Below are 20,911 nucleotides of genomic sequence, written 5' to 3'. Positions count from 1 at the left end.
AATTTTACTCTCTAGGCCAGATTTCTAGCTTTATAGACATGTGAAGTAAAGGAAACTATTATACATGTGATAGGTCTAGATTTAACAAAAACCCGGTCTTCCAGCTATAAACCGTAAGTAGAAGTTTTTAAAAAGAATATTTTTTGATAAAGTTATGGAATCTTATACAGAATTTCTTTTTATATCCTGTATGCATGTTATATCCATATGACTTGAACATATGTTAAATACTTATATTTAAAGCTGGTGGATGGCACTTGTGTTGAGTATTAAATTCTGTAAATAAAATAACTAATTTTCTTGTTAATTCTAACATATTTTTCTCGGTTAAATACAGACACAAATTAATTTCATACATTTTACGCAAGTTTATGTCCAGATGTTTATGTGCATTTCTTTAGTTATTGTTATCAATTTGACGTAGATGGTTAAATCAACATTATGATTTTTAGGGCGGTGCGTAAGCTCCGCCTCCAATGGAATTAAGACGGGAAAATGAAAGCCCGTCACTTCTTAGTGCAAAACGGCAAAGCGCATCCACTTTCTACATCCTCTCATAAAGAAGAGCACCGAAAACAAAGCGGATGAATATGACCTATATTGCGGCTATTTTAGACTTGTCTGGTTCCCGTCGTACTATGTATTTTAGTACGACAGTGAAGGAGGGGCAGGTAAACCAGACTATTTTTACACTCTGACGTCATGAGGGAAAACCCCACTTGGTTTTAATCTGAATTGTCTAAAAATATATACAAGTCAGTGACTTGTAGCCTGGCGGACTACTTTTTTAATTTTTTTCTTAAAACGACGCCATCTTGTTCTTTCCAATAACTGCAAAAAACCATATCTACGCGATTATTATTATAAACTGGACTTTTATTAGGTTCGTGAGACCATGGTACAAATGTATAGTGTATGCATACCGTATTTGCAATTACTACATAAAAGTTTTTATAACGGAAACGCTTGAGGAAACGGAAAGTGACTCATGTTAGCATTTGTTCAGGATTTTAGCTGTTTAGCTTTCTGCAATTCAAATTAGGAAGATATTGCATCTGGAATGGAGTGTTATTGAATAAAATCATCGAGGATACGGGTTGCCTATTTGTTCTGTCAAGCGGCGTAATGGCGTGTGTATAAGTCACGTCATTTGTTTGCTTGGAGAAGATGGGTAATTCGGTAAACAACTGAACTTCGGACAAAATTTTGCATGGCAGCAAATCAAAATTATTCAAGAATGTTAAGCAGAACAGAGAGGTCGGGCAAAAAGTTAAACAAGGTTAGCATTTGTTTATCAGCTCATATTTTTAGTCCTATCAATAAGACCCGACATAACATATTTTAACAATTTGACGTCTATCTGTTATGTCTGGTCTTACAGGATCGCCATTTATAACATGTAGCCAGAAGTGAATACACATCATGTCGCCTTTATTCTTCAAATTACGAACAACATAACCCAGTCCAAAGTGAAAGAACACTATTTACACCGAAAATAATCCTTTTTTCAACTGCATATGTGAATAATTACAAAATAAAAGTTACTTTTCATGTTAAATATAGAGTTGTTTCTTTCAACTGTATGTATCGCTGTGTATCTGTGTTATGGTGTGCAATATTGCCGGTCTATTCCGAATGTTGTGTAAATACAATTTATTTTGAGAATCAATTTTAGACGAAATATTTTCGCTCTAAATCAGTTGGCAAATAGTTCACGTTGTTTTTCGTCTAAGTCGCATCTAAATATATTATTATTATAACCTGCTGCATATGCTTGAAAAATGGCGGAATGTGTATTGAAAACTCTACACAATTGGCATACCTTGAATATAAGGGTTTTTAAAGGTAAATTTAAACGATATATTACTAGAATATGATAAATAACGGTAGGCTAAACTGTTTAAATCTGCGTACATCATATATTTTACGTTTGAGAAAATGCTACATTCTACATATTAGGGCCCTTTTAGACGTTACAATGCAGATTAAAAATGAAATATAAAATAATGAATGTTGAAGGTAAAATGAGCATGTACATTGGACTACTCTTATTTTATAATATTTTTGATTTATTTCAAAGGCTCTATTCAATAATTTAGCTGTTTGTGTATTCTAGTATTCTACTGTCAATTCTACTTTAAATTTCTTGTACAGGTGCGCAGCTGCACATAATACTCGTAAAGAGGGGTAATGCAGTATAAAGATAGATAATGGCAGTGTTCGAAATTCGCGGTAGTCTGACAGCCTGTGGCTACCAAATTTCAGCTCGGGCTACCGATTTGCCGCAGGTACAAGCCCGACCAGGCTACCGAATTTTCCTAATTTGTTTAAAAAATCATGCTAATTAAACGAGTACTGCATCCAGACTGAGAAACGCTTATAGAATTATTGTTGGTTTTGCACTCTCACGTGTTGACAATCAAACACAGTGTCAAAGACGTAACCGCAGCGCTAATTGGCTGAATACAATCACCTCTAGCGTAACGGATAATTTGATTAGCTTTCATACTTCTCGCAAAAATCTCACAAGTACCTGCAGTAGGCGGAGCTTAAATTATGCTATCAGCGTGTGTGTAAATGTATATTCAGCACTCGTTATTACATCTTGCAAATTGTCAACAGTCCGAGTTGCAGTAATTGGCGAGTGCGGATCCTAAAAAATTGGGCGTAACAGTTTAGATTTTGTTTTGGCAAGGAGTGTCATGTCCGATGCTTTTGGACTCTGACGATGCTGATCTGGACTGGAGTATTTAGAGTTAAAATTTTTCAAAAACATGGCACTCTGACATGTACTGTATGTCTTTTTTATTACTTCAAACATGCATAGAGATGTCTGTAAAACAAAATGTTATATGGTGCAAAAATTATGACATTTTAAGGTATTAAAGTTCGGGCTAGTGAAATTCGGGCTAGTGGATTCAAATCTGAATTCCGTACACTGTAACGGTTTGACGTATTAATCTTCAGATTTTTATGCAAGGTAGCAGGGGTGGCAAAATCTGATTTTGACTTGTTTGTCCTTTTTGTCAGTTGCTATTTTGTACTTGTCCGTATAGTAGTTACATGTATACAGTAAATTCTAGTCAAATTAGACTCGTCCGTACAAGCTTTGGGACAAGCTGGGCAATACGGACAATTGAATTTGCCACCCCTGGGTAGTCGAATGTATTTGATGATGATCATGAACGAGCATTAAATTACATCGCCAAAGGTAGTTGTTCTTTGAAAGTCAACAGGTGTACGGCTCAAGTCGCATTCGGTTTAATAATATTACAAAACGCACATTTTTACAAATTGGTATCCAATCAATTGGACCTCATTCTATTAGTGTACAATGAAAAACGATATTCTTGTTTCGTTATTCAAATATCTTTTGAAACTGAATAACCATTTTAAATGTCGTATGATTTAAATAGCGCTGTAGATGCCCTCAACTTTTAGGACACCATAAGTTATTTTACACTAACAACTTCTTTCCATAAACAGGGTTCGAATTTAAGCTCGCATACTCGCGAAATGCGAGTGCAAATTTCAAACTGCAAGGTGAGATTTCAGACACCAGCATTTTTTTGCTAGTGAAAATGTTTGGGCGAATAATGTGCATTTCTAACGGTCGTCTCGATCTTACACTGTTCTTTCTTTCGGAGCACTCTTTCATCTTTCGTCGTAAAAGGACATTTACACTCGATACATGTCCCGTGCGCATGTCTTTTCAACTGCTGACAAGTACCTGCGCCAATTTTGATGACGTTTACCGCATCCGGTGGGTTTTTTGGTAATCTATTAATAAGTTAATATTTATCTAGCGCAAATACGATTGGCTGGACTTGTCACGTGGATGATTGTGTTAATGTTCTAATAAAGTAACATGTCGCGGAAAATGCAAGTTGTTTTTCATTTAGCAAGTTAAAAAAATACCACTTGCGAAAAAATGCAAGTAGAAAATCAGGCTAAATTCGAACCCTGATAAATGGCATTTTTTCCCAATCTGAACAGTTATCACGCAGAAATTTTCACACTTTTGAGCAAGCCTCAATGAAATTTAGTCAGAATGTTACCCTTAATAAAACTTTTGATGAGTTCTTGATTGGGTCATCTTAGCTCTAAAACTAGGTCACCAGGTCAAATCAAAGGGAAAGCTTGTAAACACTCTAGAGGTCAAATGTTTGGCCCAGTCTTAATGAAACTTGGTCAGAATGGAACCCTCAATAAAATCTTAGAAAAGTTTGACACTTGGTCATCTGGGGTCAAAATCTAGGTCACCAGTTCAAATTAAAGGAAAGCTTGTTTACACTCCAGAGGTCACAATTTGGGCCCAATCTTAATGAAACTTGGCCAGTATGTTACCCTCAATAAAGTCTTTGACGAGTTTGATATCAGGTTATCTTGGGTCAAAACTGGGTCACCACTTCAAATTAAAGGAAAAAGCTTGTTAACACTGTAGAGGCCACATCTATGATTATATCTTCATGAAACTTGGTCAGAATGTTGATCTTAAAGATCGTAAGGTCCAATTTGTATCCAGGTCATCTAGAATAAAAAAACTAGATCACCAGGTCAAATCAAAGGAAAAGCTAATTTACACTAAAGAGGCCACATTTATGAAGATATCTTAATGAAACTTAGTCAGAATATTAATTTTGATATTCTTTATGTCAAGTGCAAATTTGGGTGAGGTGGGGTAAAAAACTCGGTCACTAGGTCAAATCAAAGGAAAAGCTTATAGAGGCCGCATTTATGACTGTATCTTCATGAAACTTGGTCGGAATGTTAATCTTGGTGATCTTTAGGTCAAGCTCGAACTTGGGTCATGTCGGGTCAGAAACTGGGTCACCGGGTCAAATCAAAGGAATAGCTAGTTTACACTTTAGAGACCACATTTATGACCATATCTTAATGAAACTTGGTCAGAATGTTAATTTTGATAATCTTTAGGTCAGTAGCTCAGGGGAGCGATACATGGCCTTCATGGCCCTCTTGTTTATATTTTCTCTGACTCGCTTAATAAATTTAAATTTATATGACAGTAACCTAATATTCTCTATTTATTACATAAATGGCGTTGCAGGAGTGTAATACAGCCATTAAATAAAAACGATACTACACTGTTGTAATAAAGCTTTGACATTGACGTGATTTATAGTATAGGCGACGTCGGTCAAATTGACTTGTTTATATAGCAGAAGAAAGTCGAATATTTGGTGTTTCGACAAGAAAGGCTAACATGTGATAAAAAGAATTCATCTTACATTTGTGACTATCCGCGTTGAATTTATTAAACTCTTTGAATATAATTGATAAAATGTGGTGTTTCACATTTTATCATGCAATCTATCTTATATTTGGCATGAGTGTCATCGTCGGTCAGACGAAGTCTCTTGCGCAAACCACAGGTTCCTATCTCAATATTTGACTTTCATCTAAGAATGTTACAAAAACAGCTGAAATGCACCGCCCCATCAGTACTCTCAGTGCTTTGATTGTTTTTACAGGGTGCTGTTCAAGGGAGAAATAATGGAGTGCCTAGCACAGTGGTGCACAGGAAAAAATAAAAATATAAAAAGCTGCAACTTCAGTGAGAAAAGAAAACAAACAAACAGAACTTGGATATATAATGAGTTAATATACAGACAGTAATTCACTTTAGTAGGGTTTAATTAGTGACTGAAATAAGAAAAATATTTAGATTTATAAAAGACTGGAATCAATATTTTACATGTTGTAGTGATGAAATATTCTGTTATATTTCTTCAGGAAAATTGCAAACAAACTTTACATAAATGTTAGATTTCTTTTTGTTAAATGTTAACAAAATCACAACTATTTGAAAATAAAACATGTATTAAACAATGCTAGTTTTAGTCTTTTTTCAATTTCGTAATCGTTGGGATAGCGTTGGCATCCATCTTTGGCCAACAAAAAAACAGAGTTGGCCCAACGTTGGACCAACCGTGATAAGACGAAAAAATGCTGTTGGCCCAATGGAGGGCCAACGACGAGTGTAGGATATCAGTTGTTGGCCCAATGGAGGGCCAACGATGAGTGTAGGATACCAGTCGTTGGGCCAACAGTGTACCAACCGTTGGGCCAACGTTGCGCCAATTAGCAAAATGGCGTTGGGCCAACGTCGGAAATCTTCGTTGGGCCAACGAAGAGTCTGCCGTTGGCCCAACGTTGGGCCAACGCATGTCTGCTATCTGGGATATATCTATTAGAATATTTCAAAACGGAAGTAGCAACGAAAGAAGTATTTTAAAAAGCTAGAAATTAGAAAAAGATGCATTACAATTCAGTATATTATGTCTCAGATGTCAATAGCAGCTATTTCAGCAGCGGAACTGTCTTATTTATTTAAAGGCTCTATGCGTCATTAAAATGCGATGAATAAATCATGGGGGACAAAAAGCATAGCAAGGCAGTGGGTCCGTAATGACATTCGGAAATTTCCGTGTGTTCTCATTACGCACTCGGCATTCTCCATATGTAAACAGAGCTTAAAGTGCGCATGGATTTTCGTTAAAAACGGAGAAAAAACCCGCTTCACTAAACCCAAACGGATTCTTACATCATGTAACTACTATCGGTTCTCTTTTTTCACACTAGCCGATACAGTTCTATGGCACTCTCTTCCGACCGCGGTGGTGCAAGTCCCACCCCGGAACAAGAGACAGGGTGTGACCAAACATTATTATAAGGTCTAATGTTCAGGCTGTCTAGCATACCCTGACAAAAAATTAGGGCTAATTTTAGGGCAATTTGTACAAAAAAATAGGGCTAAAATTAGGAATTTGGTACAATTTTAAGGAAATTTTAGGGCTAAATTTAGGAATTTTCAAATTAAAATATGGACTTTAAAGACCATGTAATGTGCTTACCTTTATGTGATTGACATAAAAGTAACTTACAAATAGTGCTTTATTTACAGAAAAGACGTCTACCACTGGTAAACTGCTTTGAACTGTGCTAAACTGTTTTTTTCTGAATTAGAAGAACTTTTAAACAACATTTAAAACATTTTCTCTTTTTGATCATTGCAAAAAAGTTAAAAAATTAGGAATTTTTGTGAAAAAACAGGGCCTTTTTAGGAATTTCCTTTGATTTTTTAAAAAAAATAGGAATTTTAGCCAAATTGAAAAAAAATAGGAAAAAGTAGGAATTTTAGGGACGCTAGACAGCCTGAATGTTTAATCTCTTTTAACTGTATCTTCTTCTTTTTAACAAACGCTCTCATATCCTTGATTTCAACATTTGACGAATACACTAGTATTACTTTTGCCCACCTGTAGGTTTCTGTTTCTTCTTCTTCAGACAGACAGTTTGTTTGTTTGTATTGGGTTTAACGCCGTTTTTCAACAGTATTTCAGCTACTAGTATGTAACGGCGGGCAGTTAACCTAACCAGTGTTCCTGGATTTTGTACCAGTACAAACCTGTTCTCCGCAAGTAACTGCCAACTTCCCCACATGAATCAGAAGTGGAGGACGAATGGTTTTCAGACACAATGTCTTTTACCAAATCATCATGGAAAACATTCGCCTCGCCCAGGGCTCGAACCCACGATCCGTTGATCTGCGCTCTCCCTATTGAGCTAAGCGGGTGGGCTTCAGACAGACGGACTGACGGACAGACTGTCTAAATCGAAATCGCAAATCGCACACGGATAATACGTAAAGTACCGACTGTCATTTGGAGTCCACTGCATTTACAAAGAAAATAACTAGAATACCTTCAATGGACATTGTCCCTGACAAATCCATACCTCCCGCAACCAGCGTACCCTTGCCGGAAGTGACCGAAGCTGTACCAATGCTGCAATGCAAGATGACGTTTATAGTATTTATAACAATAGTAAAACGTGGTTATTATGAGATGGACGGTGTACTAATTTAAATATAGACCGCTGAATCTGAAATTCGTAGGTTCGAGCCCCACTGGGGACACGATCGCACCTTATTGTATGGAACAAATGCTAGCTTTTCCAGAAAGCGGGCTCGACATTGATTCAAACAAGTCTCAAGTTTTCATCACAATCGAGCTGAGACAAACAGTATAAACTAAAACAGTAACAATTTCTTTGTTTTGTTTAACGTTTGCTTCAAACTTTAAATGATACTTTCCGGACATTTCTTATTATAAACAGCACGGTGGTAGAAAAAAAGGCGGTGCATCGTCGCCAAAATCTCTGACTTTATACATAGCAATGATCAGAGTATGTATAACATAACACGGCCCGAGATTCTTTTCTTGCATAAAGATTAACATAATATAAACATGTATTTGACATTTTCTAAAAAAAAAAAAAAAAAAGAGAGTTTATCTAATAGTTCAATATGTATATATATTGTTCATATAATACATGGATGCCCGTTTAAATGCTAGGACGCTAACGACTAAAAGAGTATAACATTGCGAAGGAAAGCTAGGAGTCAGTTAACATTTTTCAGCTGTTAGTGTCGAATTAGCCAGGGTCAAATTTACAAATAAGAGGCAATTTACGGATTGAAGTGCATATTTGTATACTTAAAAGCAATAATAATTTCTATAATGAATTGAACTTTCAGTTGCAAGAATGGAGTTTCAGTTATTGATAGAAAATTAGCTGAGTATCACTGATCTTGAAATTATGACATAGTGACATGCAGATGCGAATACCTAGCTTAAAAGTGGAGCTGTCATTTTTAGCAGCAGCCTCAGGGAAATTGGAATAATGAAAAACGGTACGGATGGCACACATATTTGAGCTTAATTTCAGATTTAACAGTTTTACCCGAGTAACAAAATTCAGGTCTCTAGATATTAGACATGTAGTGCAGATGGTTTGTAATGATACACATAAAGTCATGTTAAAAGTGCAATAATTTTATTTCTGGTGTGTGTTTACAGACTTTTGTGTGAGGTTTTGCATGTCCAGTAGGCGACTGTAGTCCGAGAAGCACTGAAAACTGTTTACTGCCTCCTGAAGAAACGCCAGAGAAATGGAAATATGACACTATAAAGGGAGGTAACTGTAAAACTTAAGGTAATTGTAGCTACAGCGTGTTATAACCATACATAACATGCCATTCTAAGATTTTCGTTAATTTCGCCAAAACTCATGAAATCTTGGCTGTATGGAGAGCGAAATTTAACAGCCAATAATGTAATTTCATTATCACAGTTGTAATCGGTCGGTCCTTTCAATCAATATGTACAGAATGCACCTACGCATAACAAAAAAAATAGAGATAATTGAGCCGCACCATGAGAAAACCAACATAGTACATTTGCGACCAGCATGGGTCCAGACCAACCTGCGCATCCGCCTATTGCAATTAGAGAAACCGTTAGCGAACAGCATGGATCCTGACCAGACTGCGCGTAGGCGCAGGCTGGCCTTGATCCATGCTGGTCGCAAATGCACTATGTTGGTTTTCTCATGGTGCGGCCCATATGTTCCACGTGTTGATTTAAATGCATTTCTACATTTTTATAGCAGCAGCATGACACAAATAAGATTTAAAGGCGTTAAAATTATTGGTGCAGTATTTTACTTCAAAAGCACTTGTGTTTAAACAGCTGTAACGCTTGCTGAAACTTACTCATAATATTCTACTAAAATTATAGTGAAACGTTTGAAGAAAAGAAATCTGTACTAAGCATTATATACCAAAATATCAACCTAGTTAGTTAAAGATACTTAAGATAAGCTATATTTTAAGTCGACATGTCATATAACAATTACATTTGAATTAATAATCAATTTTTAATGTGAAATTTTAGCGCATAATTTTTTATCAGGAGGGCCGCTGCATTAAAAAATAGATCTAAACACTTTGATCAAACAACAACAACAACAACAACTAACAGCGGGGAATAAAGAAGCAAGAAAAGCAGACATTTTATATCAAGCTTTGTTAAGCCGCAAAATGGTAGCAACTCAAATTGGTGTTTCTCAAAACATTAGGGCTAGTATTGTTACATAATGTGTTGCAAGGGCGAATGTATATGATTTGTTTAGGACCGTAGAATTGAATGCACATGGATGGAATTCTGCAACAACTCCGCCTCTTTGGGCAGCCGGTTGTTGCGTTCAAATCCAACGCATTTATCGCATATTAATTTATTAGCCACTTCCAAACTGCGCTGCTACTATTTTGTGTGCTTAAATACTGTCTAATCATTAAATTTCGATTCATAAAATTTCACAGCTTCTTCACGAGGTCATGAATTCGTGAATTTCAAGCTGTCAAGATTTGATTAAATGGAATATTATGCAATTACAAAATACACGAAAATCAGTCTCTACGAAAATATCAATGATTTTACAGTATTGAGAGCACTGCTTACGTCACAAGATATATATATATATATACGCTAACAACACGTGCAAACATTCTATACTTACTCTTTCTTCCTAGAATCAGATGGTACAATGTATTAGATAGAATAACAAATGAGAAATAAGTGAATATTGAATATAAAATATGCATATTCATATGATACCTTAAATTGCTTAAAAACATCCACTGATACCCCACCCCATCCTTAACAGGAACCATGTGACATTTTATTAGAAGTTTACTGCCATACAAATGATATATAAAGGATAAAATGGTTGTGTTTGACAGAAAATTCAAAATGGTGGTATCACAAGCACACCAATGAAGTGCTCAGGAATTCGACATGTAAATCCAACATATAAATACGTCTTAAATGGAGATGTATTTCTTACGCCATGTCTTAAAATCAAGTTTATTTAACTTTGTACAAAACTAGCGAAAAAACTTGTATGCTTGATTAATCGTACAGAGGAACATCTCTTCGGAACTGGACTGTACACTGCCTGTCGTAAGTCATACCTATGTCAATACCATGTCAAGACCCCAGATGACCTCTTATCCACGTCTGTCAGGTTAAGGGACATTGCAGTTTGCGACTTTTGTAAATTGATTTGAATTTAATTCTTATTTAAATGAATATTTACTTAATGTAATCGTTTTTTGTTAGTCACGAATATTTTTTACATACCTACGTGTTTGAATTTTGAAAAGTGCAAAAAAAGTGTATTTCGTGTTTATTACATCAGCCCACCTTATTCCAATTTTTGCATGGTTTAAATATAAACTGAATAATACAAGAATATACATATGACAAAACAAAAATCTTATCAGAACCGGATATTTATATAAGCCTTGTCAACCCGGATAGGCTGAACAAAAATGCAGACGTTTTTTAAAAAAGGAATGGCTTGATGCTTGATTTGGCAAATGCGCATTAATTTAACATATCTGCATGATTTTCATTTAAATGCATACCCGTGTAGCATTTCCTTTTCAGGAAGTAATAAGAACGCATTATATTACATTAGTTTTGACGTACCAGGCAATTAAAACAGGATAATTTAAAATATTTAAAGTCTAAAGATGAAAAAAAAAAATGCGCACAACATTAGCCGACTTTAATGGAAAACTAAAACATGAGGCTTGTACATGACTTTGTATGGGTTAAGTGATCTACAAGCTATGTATAGTCGAGTTATTGACTAGACAGCGTGACCTTTTTGACCTTGAAGCTTGGTGTTTGATGAGGCCCAAAGCCTCGTTATAAGTAACGTATGTGGTGAATGATATTAAAATCATAAGTTATGGACCGGACACGAAACCACCCCTGTGAACATTTGAACATTTCCCTTAGATGTATCGGCCTGGGTAATCCTCGCGACATTGGTTGTTGCCAACTGTTATGGACCGGACACAACAGACCTTGTCAACAGCTGACCTTAGAACGTCACCTTTACCTTGAAGGTACATTTCTAGGTCTTGTGCGCAACTAGTAACCTTATGAAGAACATTTAAGAAAAGTAATATTCAAACCTCTTGACTGATGACCGAGTTACAGACCGGACATGAAATAGGGCATGTAATCATGTGACCTCTTAGTGTGATCTTGACCTTTGAGCTAGGAAACATCCCAGCCAAGCAGTATTAAAATTCCTCCACGTATTTCAGAAGTACGAGCTAAAACCAAGTGTGAAGGAAGAGTGGACCGACACAGCCATATTCTATTTCCCCCCTTGTTCTATTTAAAAAAAATGGCGGCGGACACTATCAACAGTATGCACAAATGGGAATAAAAAGCTAAGTTTTATAGATTTACAACTACAATTTAAAACAAAAAAAAGGAGAAGAAAATTATTCACCATTAAAAATTAGACACATGCGCGAGTATTCATAAAATGAACTTAATTTAATAGTGAAAAAATTCGACCGGGATTGGTTCGCATACAGACAGCGTGAAATGGGGAATGTCACTGATGTTACTTAATCAGGCAAATCTCGAAAAAACATAACTAAGCTAGAAAAAAATGTGCCAGTAGTGATATACATCGCAGGAAAAAGTTCCCACTAAAACATTATGTTATTGATGGTTTTAAGGTCAACTGATAAACCAAAATTTTAATGTAAATTTTAAAATTTTATCATGACTTTCTAAAAACTTTCATCATCTATAGATTGCCTATAATTATAAAATGTCTCGTGTTCTAAATAAGGCTGCTGCTAGGCAGTAGTATATGTTACCTACTGGAACGGGTAATTGTAAAAAAAGTATGTAAAACATTTTTGTTGTTGAAAAATAAATATCACATTTTTAGATCGACATGTGATCTGTACAAGACTTCGTGAAAACAGCTCTTGTACTTTATACACTTGTAAAGTACTAAAGGTAAAACAGCCATGAAATTTTTATCAGGACTTACTCAAAATTATTCGTTTGTTGCAGCTTCGTACCCTTCGAACAGCTGAAGCATGTTTTAAAGGAAATATTTTGGCACTTTCGCGCTTCCGTAGAAGTAACGTATATTGCCCAATCAAAATTTGCCGTCATCTTGAGAACGAGATGTGACTCATGGCTCATTTGCTATGAATAAAAATTTATTTGACCGGTCAATGGAGAAATCAATTGACCAAACTTATATCATGGTATTTTACAAGGCAAAACCACCTCACGTACTAACTTCATTTGGGTCTAAAAGAATATGCAATTTACTTTTTTCCCTTATGATACTTACACTGGTCCTATACTATCATCGCTGCAGCGGTCTGCTGTATCATAATTGACACGATACTCGTGCAGTTCCAACGTGTAGGAACCATCATTTGGCAACCCGTCAAGGTCAAGGTTAATGGTCACATTTTGACCTGCTGTCGTCTGAGTGAAGGTCACCTTGCCCGTTACTCCGCCCATATTGTATACAGCTTGAAGCGTGGTCATCGCATTCGTCGCAGACACTGCAATGTAAGCAGTAAAAATGATGCTTGCTGAGAGACTGAGAAGGAAGTTCACTTAAGGTCAGCATATAAGAGAAAGAAGTTTTTTTTGGTGGTGGGGGGGGGGGGGGGGGGGGGGAGTCGAATAACAGAGATCACCCTTTAAACCTTTTAGTAAATGGAATGACTGGTGTATAAAATGTATACAATTTATCCACGATACAATCCTACTGCAAAAAAAAGATGCAGCTTTGAAACAATATGAAAATAAATGTATCTACATATTGGCAAAATGAATAATTTAAATTAAATTAGTCCTGGCTTTTTAAACTTGTGCATCGGATTCGGAGTGCTCTTCAGCGGGATTCAAACTTAAAATATACCCAATATGGCAGTTTTCTATAAGTAACGATAACAAAATTGGAAAGTTAATGTCAAAAAGGGGAAAATCCACCCCTTTATTGATTAGCGGACTTATCAGAAGGGCTCAAGAAACTGTTTCAATGGAAACGTTTCATTTGCTTAAAGAATGTCCCGCGTAAAAATGAAAATCTCATTTTTATGCATTAAGAGTCATTTCAAGAGGGGGTGGGGAGCAGAGGTTGGTCTTGTAGCCAATGACTAGGCGTGTATGCTTCAGGGATAAATGCAAATTCATACTGCAGCTGATACTGGCGTCTTTTTTTTTCTGGGTGAGGCCAAAAGCAACCGAAGATACCACATTAAATTTTGTTGAAATACATTCTATTGTTCCATCCGCAGCACCAAGAAAAGCCGGTACTGATAGTTCGAGATTTTTGTACGACCCGAGATATTTGAAGCAACAGTCGTGTACCCGTACTTCCCGTGCAGTTACGTATTCTCGCTGGCTGTGACTCAATACAGACCCGGGGCGCCTGTATAAATTACAGACTCCGGTAAATACCGGATTCAAGCAATTTGAACGAACAGTATCTTAAATGTATATATTTTGTAACCATGGTAATACACAGCCTAACCTTTAGTCAGTATATTATACATATACACTAAGTGCGTGCGGACACGCAATAATTTGTCTGGATCCATGCTGTTCGCTAACGGTTTCTCTAATTGCAATAGGCTTTGAAAGCGAACAGCATTGATCCTGATCAGACTGCAAACGCATTATGTTGATTTCGTATGGTGCGGCTCATATTTTGCCGACTGCCAGTATCATGAACTCAGTCAATCACCTTGTGGTTGCGAGTAGGGGGAACATTTCATAATAACAACATAAAGTAAACCATGAAACAGTTTTGCAATTTAAGGAGAAAGACCTTATCTATTTCTAAATATAATTAAGTTCAAAATTTGTACAAAATATAAAGATGCATCGTTTCAATAATTAAAACATTTTAAAGTGTTTTTTTTTTTCAATTTCCATTAATGCATCCATTAATGCATTAAGCATAATCGTACTGATTTTAAACTTCAATTTTAAAAACATATTTTTTGCTGTTTTAAAACTTGAATATATGATTAGCATATCGAGACTCACTGGATATTAACGTCCAATGGAATAAGAAAGTTTAATAAATATATGAAGGCGTATCAGATTATGAACTAGACGGGTAGGCAAAAAACATGAGAATTTACGTCAAATGAGTAATTTTGAAATATACCCAATTAAGACCACCATGTCTCTTGTCTTGCCTTAAGTCGCAATCTTGATGTAAATAAAGTCTGATTACCAAGATGTCTATTCCGTTAAAGATTTTAAATGATTTCAGTCAATATCAAATAGTATTTAAGACAGCTATAGATGTTTGAACACTTTTCTATTTATTGTACTACAATACTTTATAAAAGACAATGTTTACTCAAAGCATTGTTCGCAACATATACTATTTTTTTCTTCAAAATTTCGCACCGTGACGGTTTGCGGACTTCGCGAAGGTGATGGACAGAGTTCTGGCATTCGGTCAGAATAACTTACAATTTATGTCTGACCGAGTGAAGACTGGCCTTGTTAACATTTTCATCAGTTTTAAAGATTTTTTTCCAAATGTGATTCTTATATTATACTAAACTGTCCGTTTATGACTGAATGTTTAAGAGTAACTGACAAATCATCAAAACATTTGTTGTACATTTTTTGTCAAGGGAAAACCATTTTTTATCTGTTTGTAAATGTAACTAGGTCTGTTTAAATGTCGGATATCAAGTCAGAGTCCTTTTAACTTGAAAAGTTACCAGACCTGCGACTTGTCAGATGGCCCGGCAACTTTAGCAAAGCCCGAGTTTGACTGTTGGCCTCAAATACCTTAGTCTAAATGTGTCCTTAGGATGCTCAATACAACAAAGAAAAGAATTATGTATATGTAAAGATTTTTATAAGTATCCTATTCGAAACCCTTCACACTCCCTCGATATTTTGTTTTGCATTTACCTTTCAAATAACAAATAGTACTGTACATCTAAGAAATTTCTCACACATGTCTCAAAAAACAATACTGAAATTTTAATAAAATCTAGTGACGCACTAGTATCACTTTTAAACATTTTTAAAAGTCACAAAAGTACACCCGAAGTTTTGTTTTTTTTAATAAACGGGAATATCATTAATTTGGATTGTAATGTAATTCCTAGGAGCAACGTGCTACGTTACAAGCACACTGGATAGTAGATACTGAATTATTTTATATGATCAAATTATATTGAGTCACATATTTCTTTCTAATTAAGATATGACGGGATAGAAAATGCCATTTAACCTGAAATTCCTTCGTTTGTTGATAACATTTATACGAAGTTTTGTGAGTTTTAAAAACTGGATGAAATGAAAGATAACATAACTTTTTACAAATTCGTTGAAAACTGAATTCCGCAACATATCATTATTGAAAGTAAATGCAATATTGTACACCTGAATTCATTAGTAGTAAATTTTGCAAATGCAATCACCGGCGAGCTTGGTTTTTTTAATGTTCATCAAAATTTGAACAAACGACATTTGATTAAAGATCTACAATCTACATTGTAGAAGAGCTTGAATACTATGAATCTGAATATATCATTACTGATCATATATTTTATTATGGTTTAAAATATGCCGTCAATTGGGCGGCCCGACCCTATACCTAACGGTCACACTCCTTTCAGTACACTCCTTATATCTCCCCTCACATCTGCAAACTAGCACGCACTCACGCACACCCCTGGTTCCACCCATTCTCATCCATCAGATGTTCGTCAAAATCCCGAGACCGGGGAACCACGGTAGACCTCTGGTATGCGAGAATGGGTTCCACCAAACCCTAGAGATTTGACAAAATGAAAGAAAAAAACATTTTTTTATATGATTTTAACAACAATGGTCCCTTCATAGGGATATAAATTAACACTCAGACCCTGTTAGCCAACTGGGCTCATTACAGGCAAATTCTAGGGGCCCAGCCTAAAAGTTAGGGGCCCAGCTATTATTAGCGGGAAAATATACTAACAGCAGTTTAGATCGACATAATTAATGATAAGTCTTGTAATTTGCTTCCTGCCAAAATACATCAATTTCTTAAATATAATTACAGAACACTCATCAAACTCACACATTCGGACACAGACTCTCAAACACAGACGCACTTAAAGTTTGAATGATTTTTGCAGCACTAGAGGATTTGGGTTGTTTATGGGCATTTTGATAGAGGCTGCATGCTTATGGACACCTGAATTGTAGTATTTTGTTACATTGTCGTGTTACAGGTCACTCACAATTATGAAATTATTACTTGTACAGAAAGTACACACCATGTTGCGGTCGGTGTTCTATGCAGCCGCGGTCTGTTAACAGCCCATTTTTCATTAAAAGTCCTCATTGGCCTTTAGGTCTTTATATAATCCTGATAATATTTACTTTTGTCCCCACGACCGGCCGTTCTAAGCTCTTTAACAACCTTCAATAAACCTCTACTTTCTAGTGCTGTATTTCTATGGGCGCAGCCATTGTTAGTGTCGGAGTAAATGATCCGCCTATTCCGATTGGTCGTAGTATATATCGGTAATTTTGATTGGTCGATTTAAGTGACGTAGTGCATATTAATAAGACAGTCTCGGAAAAAACCAGAATATTGACATTAATAGGTGAATCCAAAGCCATTCGCCGGCTGGGCGACTATTTTGGAAAATTGACTCGACCAGCTTCAATTCTGGTCGCACTGGGCGACTGGGCGAGTGTTAATTTATATCCCTGCAGTTCAACCTTTGAAGTGTCCGCCCGGGGCCTCCGTTGTCGAGTAGTTAAAGTTAATGACTTCAAATGACTTGCCTCTCACCGATGTGTGTTCGAGCCTCACTCAGTGTTGAATTCTTCAATGTGAGGAAGCCATCCAGCTGGCTTACGAAGGTCGGTGGTTCTACACAGGTGCCCGCTCGGGATGCACGGAGGGGGTACCCGGTATCTTCCTCCACCATGAAAGCTGGAAAGTTGCCATATGACCTATATGTGACCTATATTTGTGCCGGTGCGACGTTATATACCCCACAAAAAATATGTGTCCGCCAGCTTAGCTCAATAGGGACAGTGCAGATCTACGGACCGCGGGGTGGAGAGTTCGATCCCTGGGCGCGGCGTATGTTCTCCGTGATGACTGATGAAAGATTGTGTCTGAAATCATTCATCAACATCTGATTCATGTGGGGAAGTTGGCAGTTACTTGCGAAAACATGTTAGAACTGGCACAGAATACAGTATAACTGGACTCAGAAATACCTGGAACTATTAGACCTTCCTGAAAAACGGCGCTAAACCCCAAAGCACGCAACATCTCTTATCTAAACGTAATATTACTGCCGTCTAAAGCATATAATATTTATATGACTGGTTTCTGTTTAAACTGGACCAAAAACACAGAAATTGAAATGATGTATGCGGAAACTCACTTAATGGTTTTGTAACAGTGTTTATTTAACCTCTACTTGACGCTACATATAAGCTATATAAACAATGATAAATTTCCGTCGATCAAGTACATCTCGGTCCATCCAACTCATACATGTAGGTGATACTATAGTATACATGCATGTATAGGCTAGTATTTTAACTTCTTCCGGCCAGGAGTGTATGTGGGTGGGCGTTAGTGGGTGGGGGAATATGATTTGATCATGTTCTACATTATCACTAGATATGAGATTTGTCAAGCAACTATATAAGGTCATATGCATTTATTCATATTAACTTTGTACGAATGTGTTAGTGTAAATAAATGTAAAATGAGCCGTGCCATGCGAAAACCAACATAGTGGCTTTGCGACCAGCATGGATCCAGACCAGCCTGCGCATCCGCGCAGTCTGGTCAGGATCCATGCTGTTCGCTAACAGTTTCTCCAATTCCAATAGGCTTTAAAAGCGAACAGCATGGAGCCTGACCAGACTGCGCGGATGCGCAGGCTGGTCTGGATCCATGCTGGTCGCACACCCACTATGTTGGTTTTCTCATGGCATGGCTCAAATGTTCATGACCCCATGGCTATAATTTATATGATACATCAACATCGATTGATCCGGTAACCGCACCGTTTAAACCACAGATAACAGTTTAATGTATTAATATCATCATAAATCGAATAACAATACAAATGTAAGATAAAATCAAAGGAGCAGATCTAGATTATTATTAAAGGTGAACTTTTACACATACAATTTATTTCAATTTTCGTATTAACTGACTTCATGTACTTTAAATATTTTGATCGTTGGTTCCCAGCAGTCGTACAGTATATATTTATATTAAGCAGGTCCTCGCCAAATTTAATTAAAATCTAGTATACATCAAAGAACTTTGCAAGATAAATAGTTACTTTGTATTTATTAGTCGTTTGTATACAACTAGGTTATAAAATACATGTAGAAGTGTATGCTAACGGCTAAGGATGCGAAATATGCAGATTTAAAGCTAAAGTTCACGACGAAGTAGAACGTATTATCGAATCAAGAGCACAACAAGCGTGAAGATTTTGTTTTTGAAACTAATAATAGCTAGATTCTACATGAAGTCATAAAATTGGAAAGCATGTAAACAGCAAAATGTTATATAACACTCAAACGATTTTACAAAATGTAATCCCATGAAATATGAATATTTTAAGTTGATTACTTCAGACATAAAAAATATCCCTGCATACTGTATTAGTTTTACAAAAACGAAGTTTTATGGATAAAGTATGTTAATTTTGCTCTAATCCTTTCATCTCCAAAGCGTTTCTTACTTAAGTATGCACTTAAACATTCTCTGTGACTGCATGTACATGAATTCGGCACTTCCATAGGTTAATGATAGGACTTTGATAGATCTAGATGGTTATAAAAATGGAAGTTTTAGAAACTCGATTAAATTTCACTATAAATTGGGGGCACAGATCAATACATTGGGCGGAGATATTAAAATGCCTACAGAGTATGCGTTTTAAACGCTGGACATTTTGAGAATCTCAAGACATTGTGACCCAGTATAGTTTTGTAAAAGAAATTTTATAAATTGTCACACCATTAGAAAATGATCAATAACGTACTGCGGCATGCACACGGTGCCATGTTTTACCAGACTGTGTTTTCAAACACCTAACATGTTACTGTAAGAGTACTGCTTGATTCGCCAATTGTTTAACAGACCACAGCATATTAATATCGTTTCAACTGATTATTCCATCTCAGCGGAAATGTTTAAATTCCCTTTAAAACCATTATTTAGGGATCTTTTAAAATGCAACAGATTTATGTCGTCAATAAATGAAAAGTTTAACATCACCCATGTCTTTGTATTTTCTCTCCCAGCTTTACTTAATATAGAAAATCGTTCATTTTATTATGAATCGTGTAACAGATGTTAAAAACAACTTACCAAGCAATGCTAAAAGTATTATATCCATGTATTTAGCCATCCTCGATATCTACACCGAATGGTGTAGTACAAAGCGCGAGTGATTCTGAAAGTAAATTTTAATGTGATCGGCGCATCCGAATTCACTTCTTGACTCTGTAATTAATCACGGGTTTATGTTAAGTGTACAAATATCCTGTATGTGTCACAGATGGTTTACTCCATTCGATAACTGATCTTTTGATAACAACTCTTCTCGAAAATAAGCGCATACCACATGCATTAACTTGCTGCTATTTTAAAGATTTTTGAAACTCTGGGTATGACGTAATTTCCAATCATGGCGTAATTTCTAAGCTTAAAGATTTATACACTCCGTTCCTTTCCTGATATTTTTCCGTCACGTACGTTCAAGTGTTGGTGTCAGGCATCTTGACGAAAATTAAAGATAATCCACTATAATGCGTTTTAAAAACAATATTATTTATCAAGTAACAATTTAAATATTCTCATTTGTTTATCAAATCGCACCTTGATAACATTGTCACTTGCACTTTTTTTACTTTAATTTCCTTGTCCCTCAGGCAATTGATGTTTGACATGTTTAAAACGTCACGCAGAAACAATGCGCCCGGCGGTTAAAAGGGAGATCTCAATTTCACTTTAAGTTTATAATACCTTTTCGTAATTTACAGACTAGAAGTAGGCCATGTAGGTACAGTAAACACAGTCAAGGGCAGGATACTATTCACTGTCCAACAATTATTATGAAGTATACAGTATACTAACTTGCCAGTCAAGTAGATTAGCAGACTAATAGAGGTATTTATCGCAT

General features: G+C 36.1%; 1 protein-coding gene across 2 annotated transcripts in view; it reads right to left on the bottom strand.

The window, feature by feature from the left end:
* Positions 1 to 20,766, bottom strand: part of LOC123557821 (uncharacterized) — a 51,109-nt gene extending 30,343 nt beyond the window's left edge. Inside the window, exons 1-3 of one of the 2 annotated variants that reach the window (XM_045349538.2) lie at positions 20,098 to 20,766; positions 13,048 to 13,267; positions 7,726 to 7,808 (exon numbers count right to left, since the gene is read on the bottom strand). In XM_045349538.2, coding sequence (XP_045205473.2) covers positions 7,726 to 7,808; positions 13,048 to 13,267; positions 20,098 to 20,137 — 343 coding nt within the window. In that variant the 5' untranslated portion in view covers positions 20,138 to 20,766. Of the gene's footprint in view, positions 1 to 7,725; positions 7,809 to 13,047; positions 13,268 to 16,344; positions 16,488 to 20,097 lie in introns of those variants that run through there. The other variant, XM_053525613.1, reaches the window with a different exon arrangement.
* Positions 20,767 to 20,911: the final 145 nt, after the last annotated feature.

The sequence above is a fragment of the Mercenaria mercenaria genome, chromosome 15 (genome assembly GCF_021730395.1).
Source record: "Mercenaria mercenaria strain notata chromosome 15, MADL_Memer_1, whole genome shotgun sequence".
Lineage (NCBI taxonomy): Eukaryota > Metazoa > Mollusca > Bivalvia > Venerida > Veneridae > Mercenaria > Mercenaria mercenaria.
This window is presented reverse-complemented; position numbering and strand designations above follow the sequence as displayed.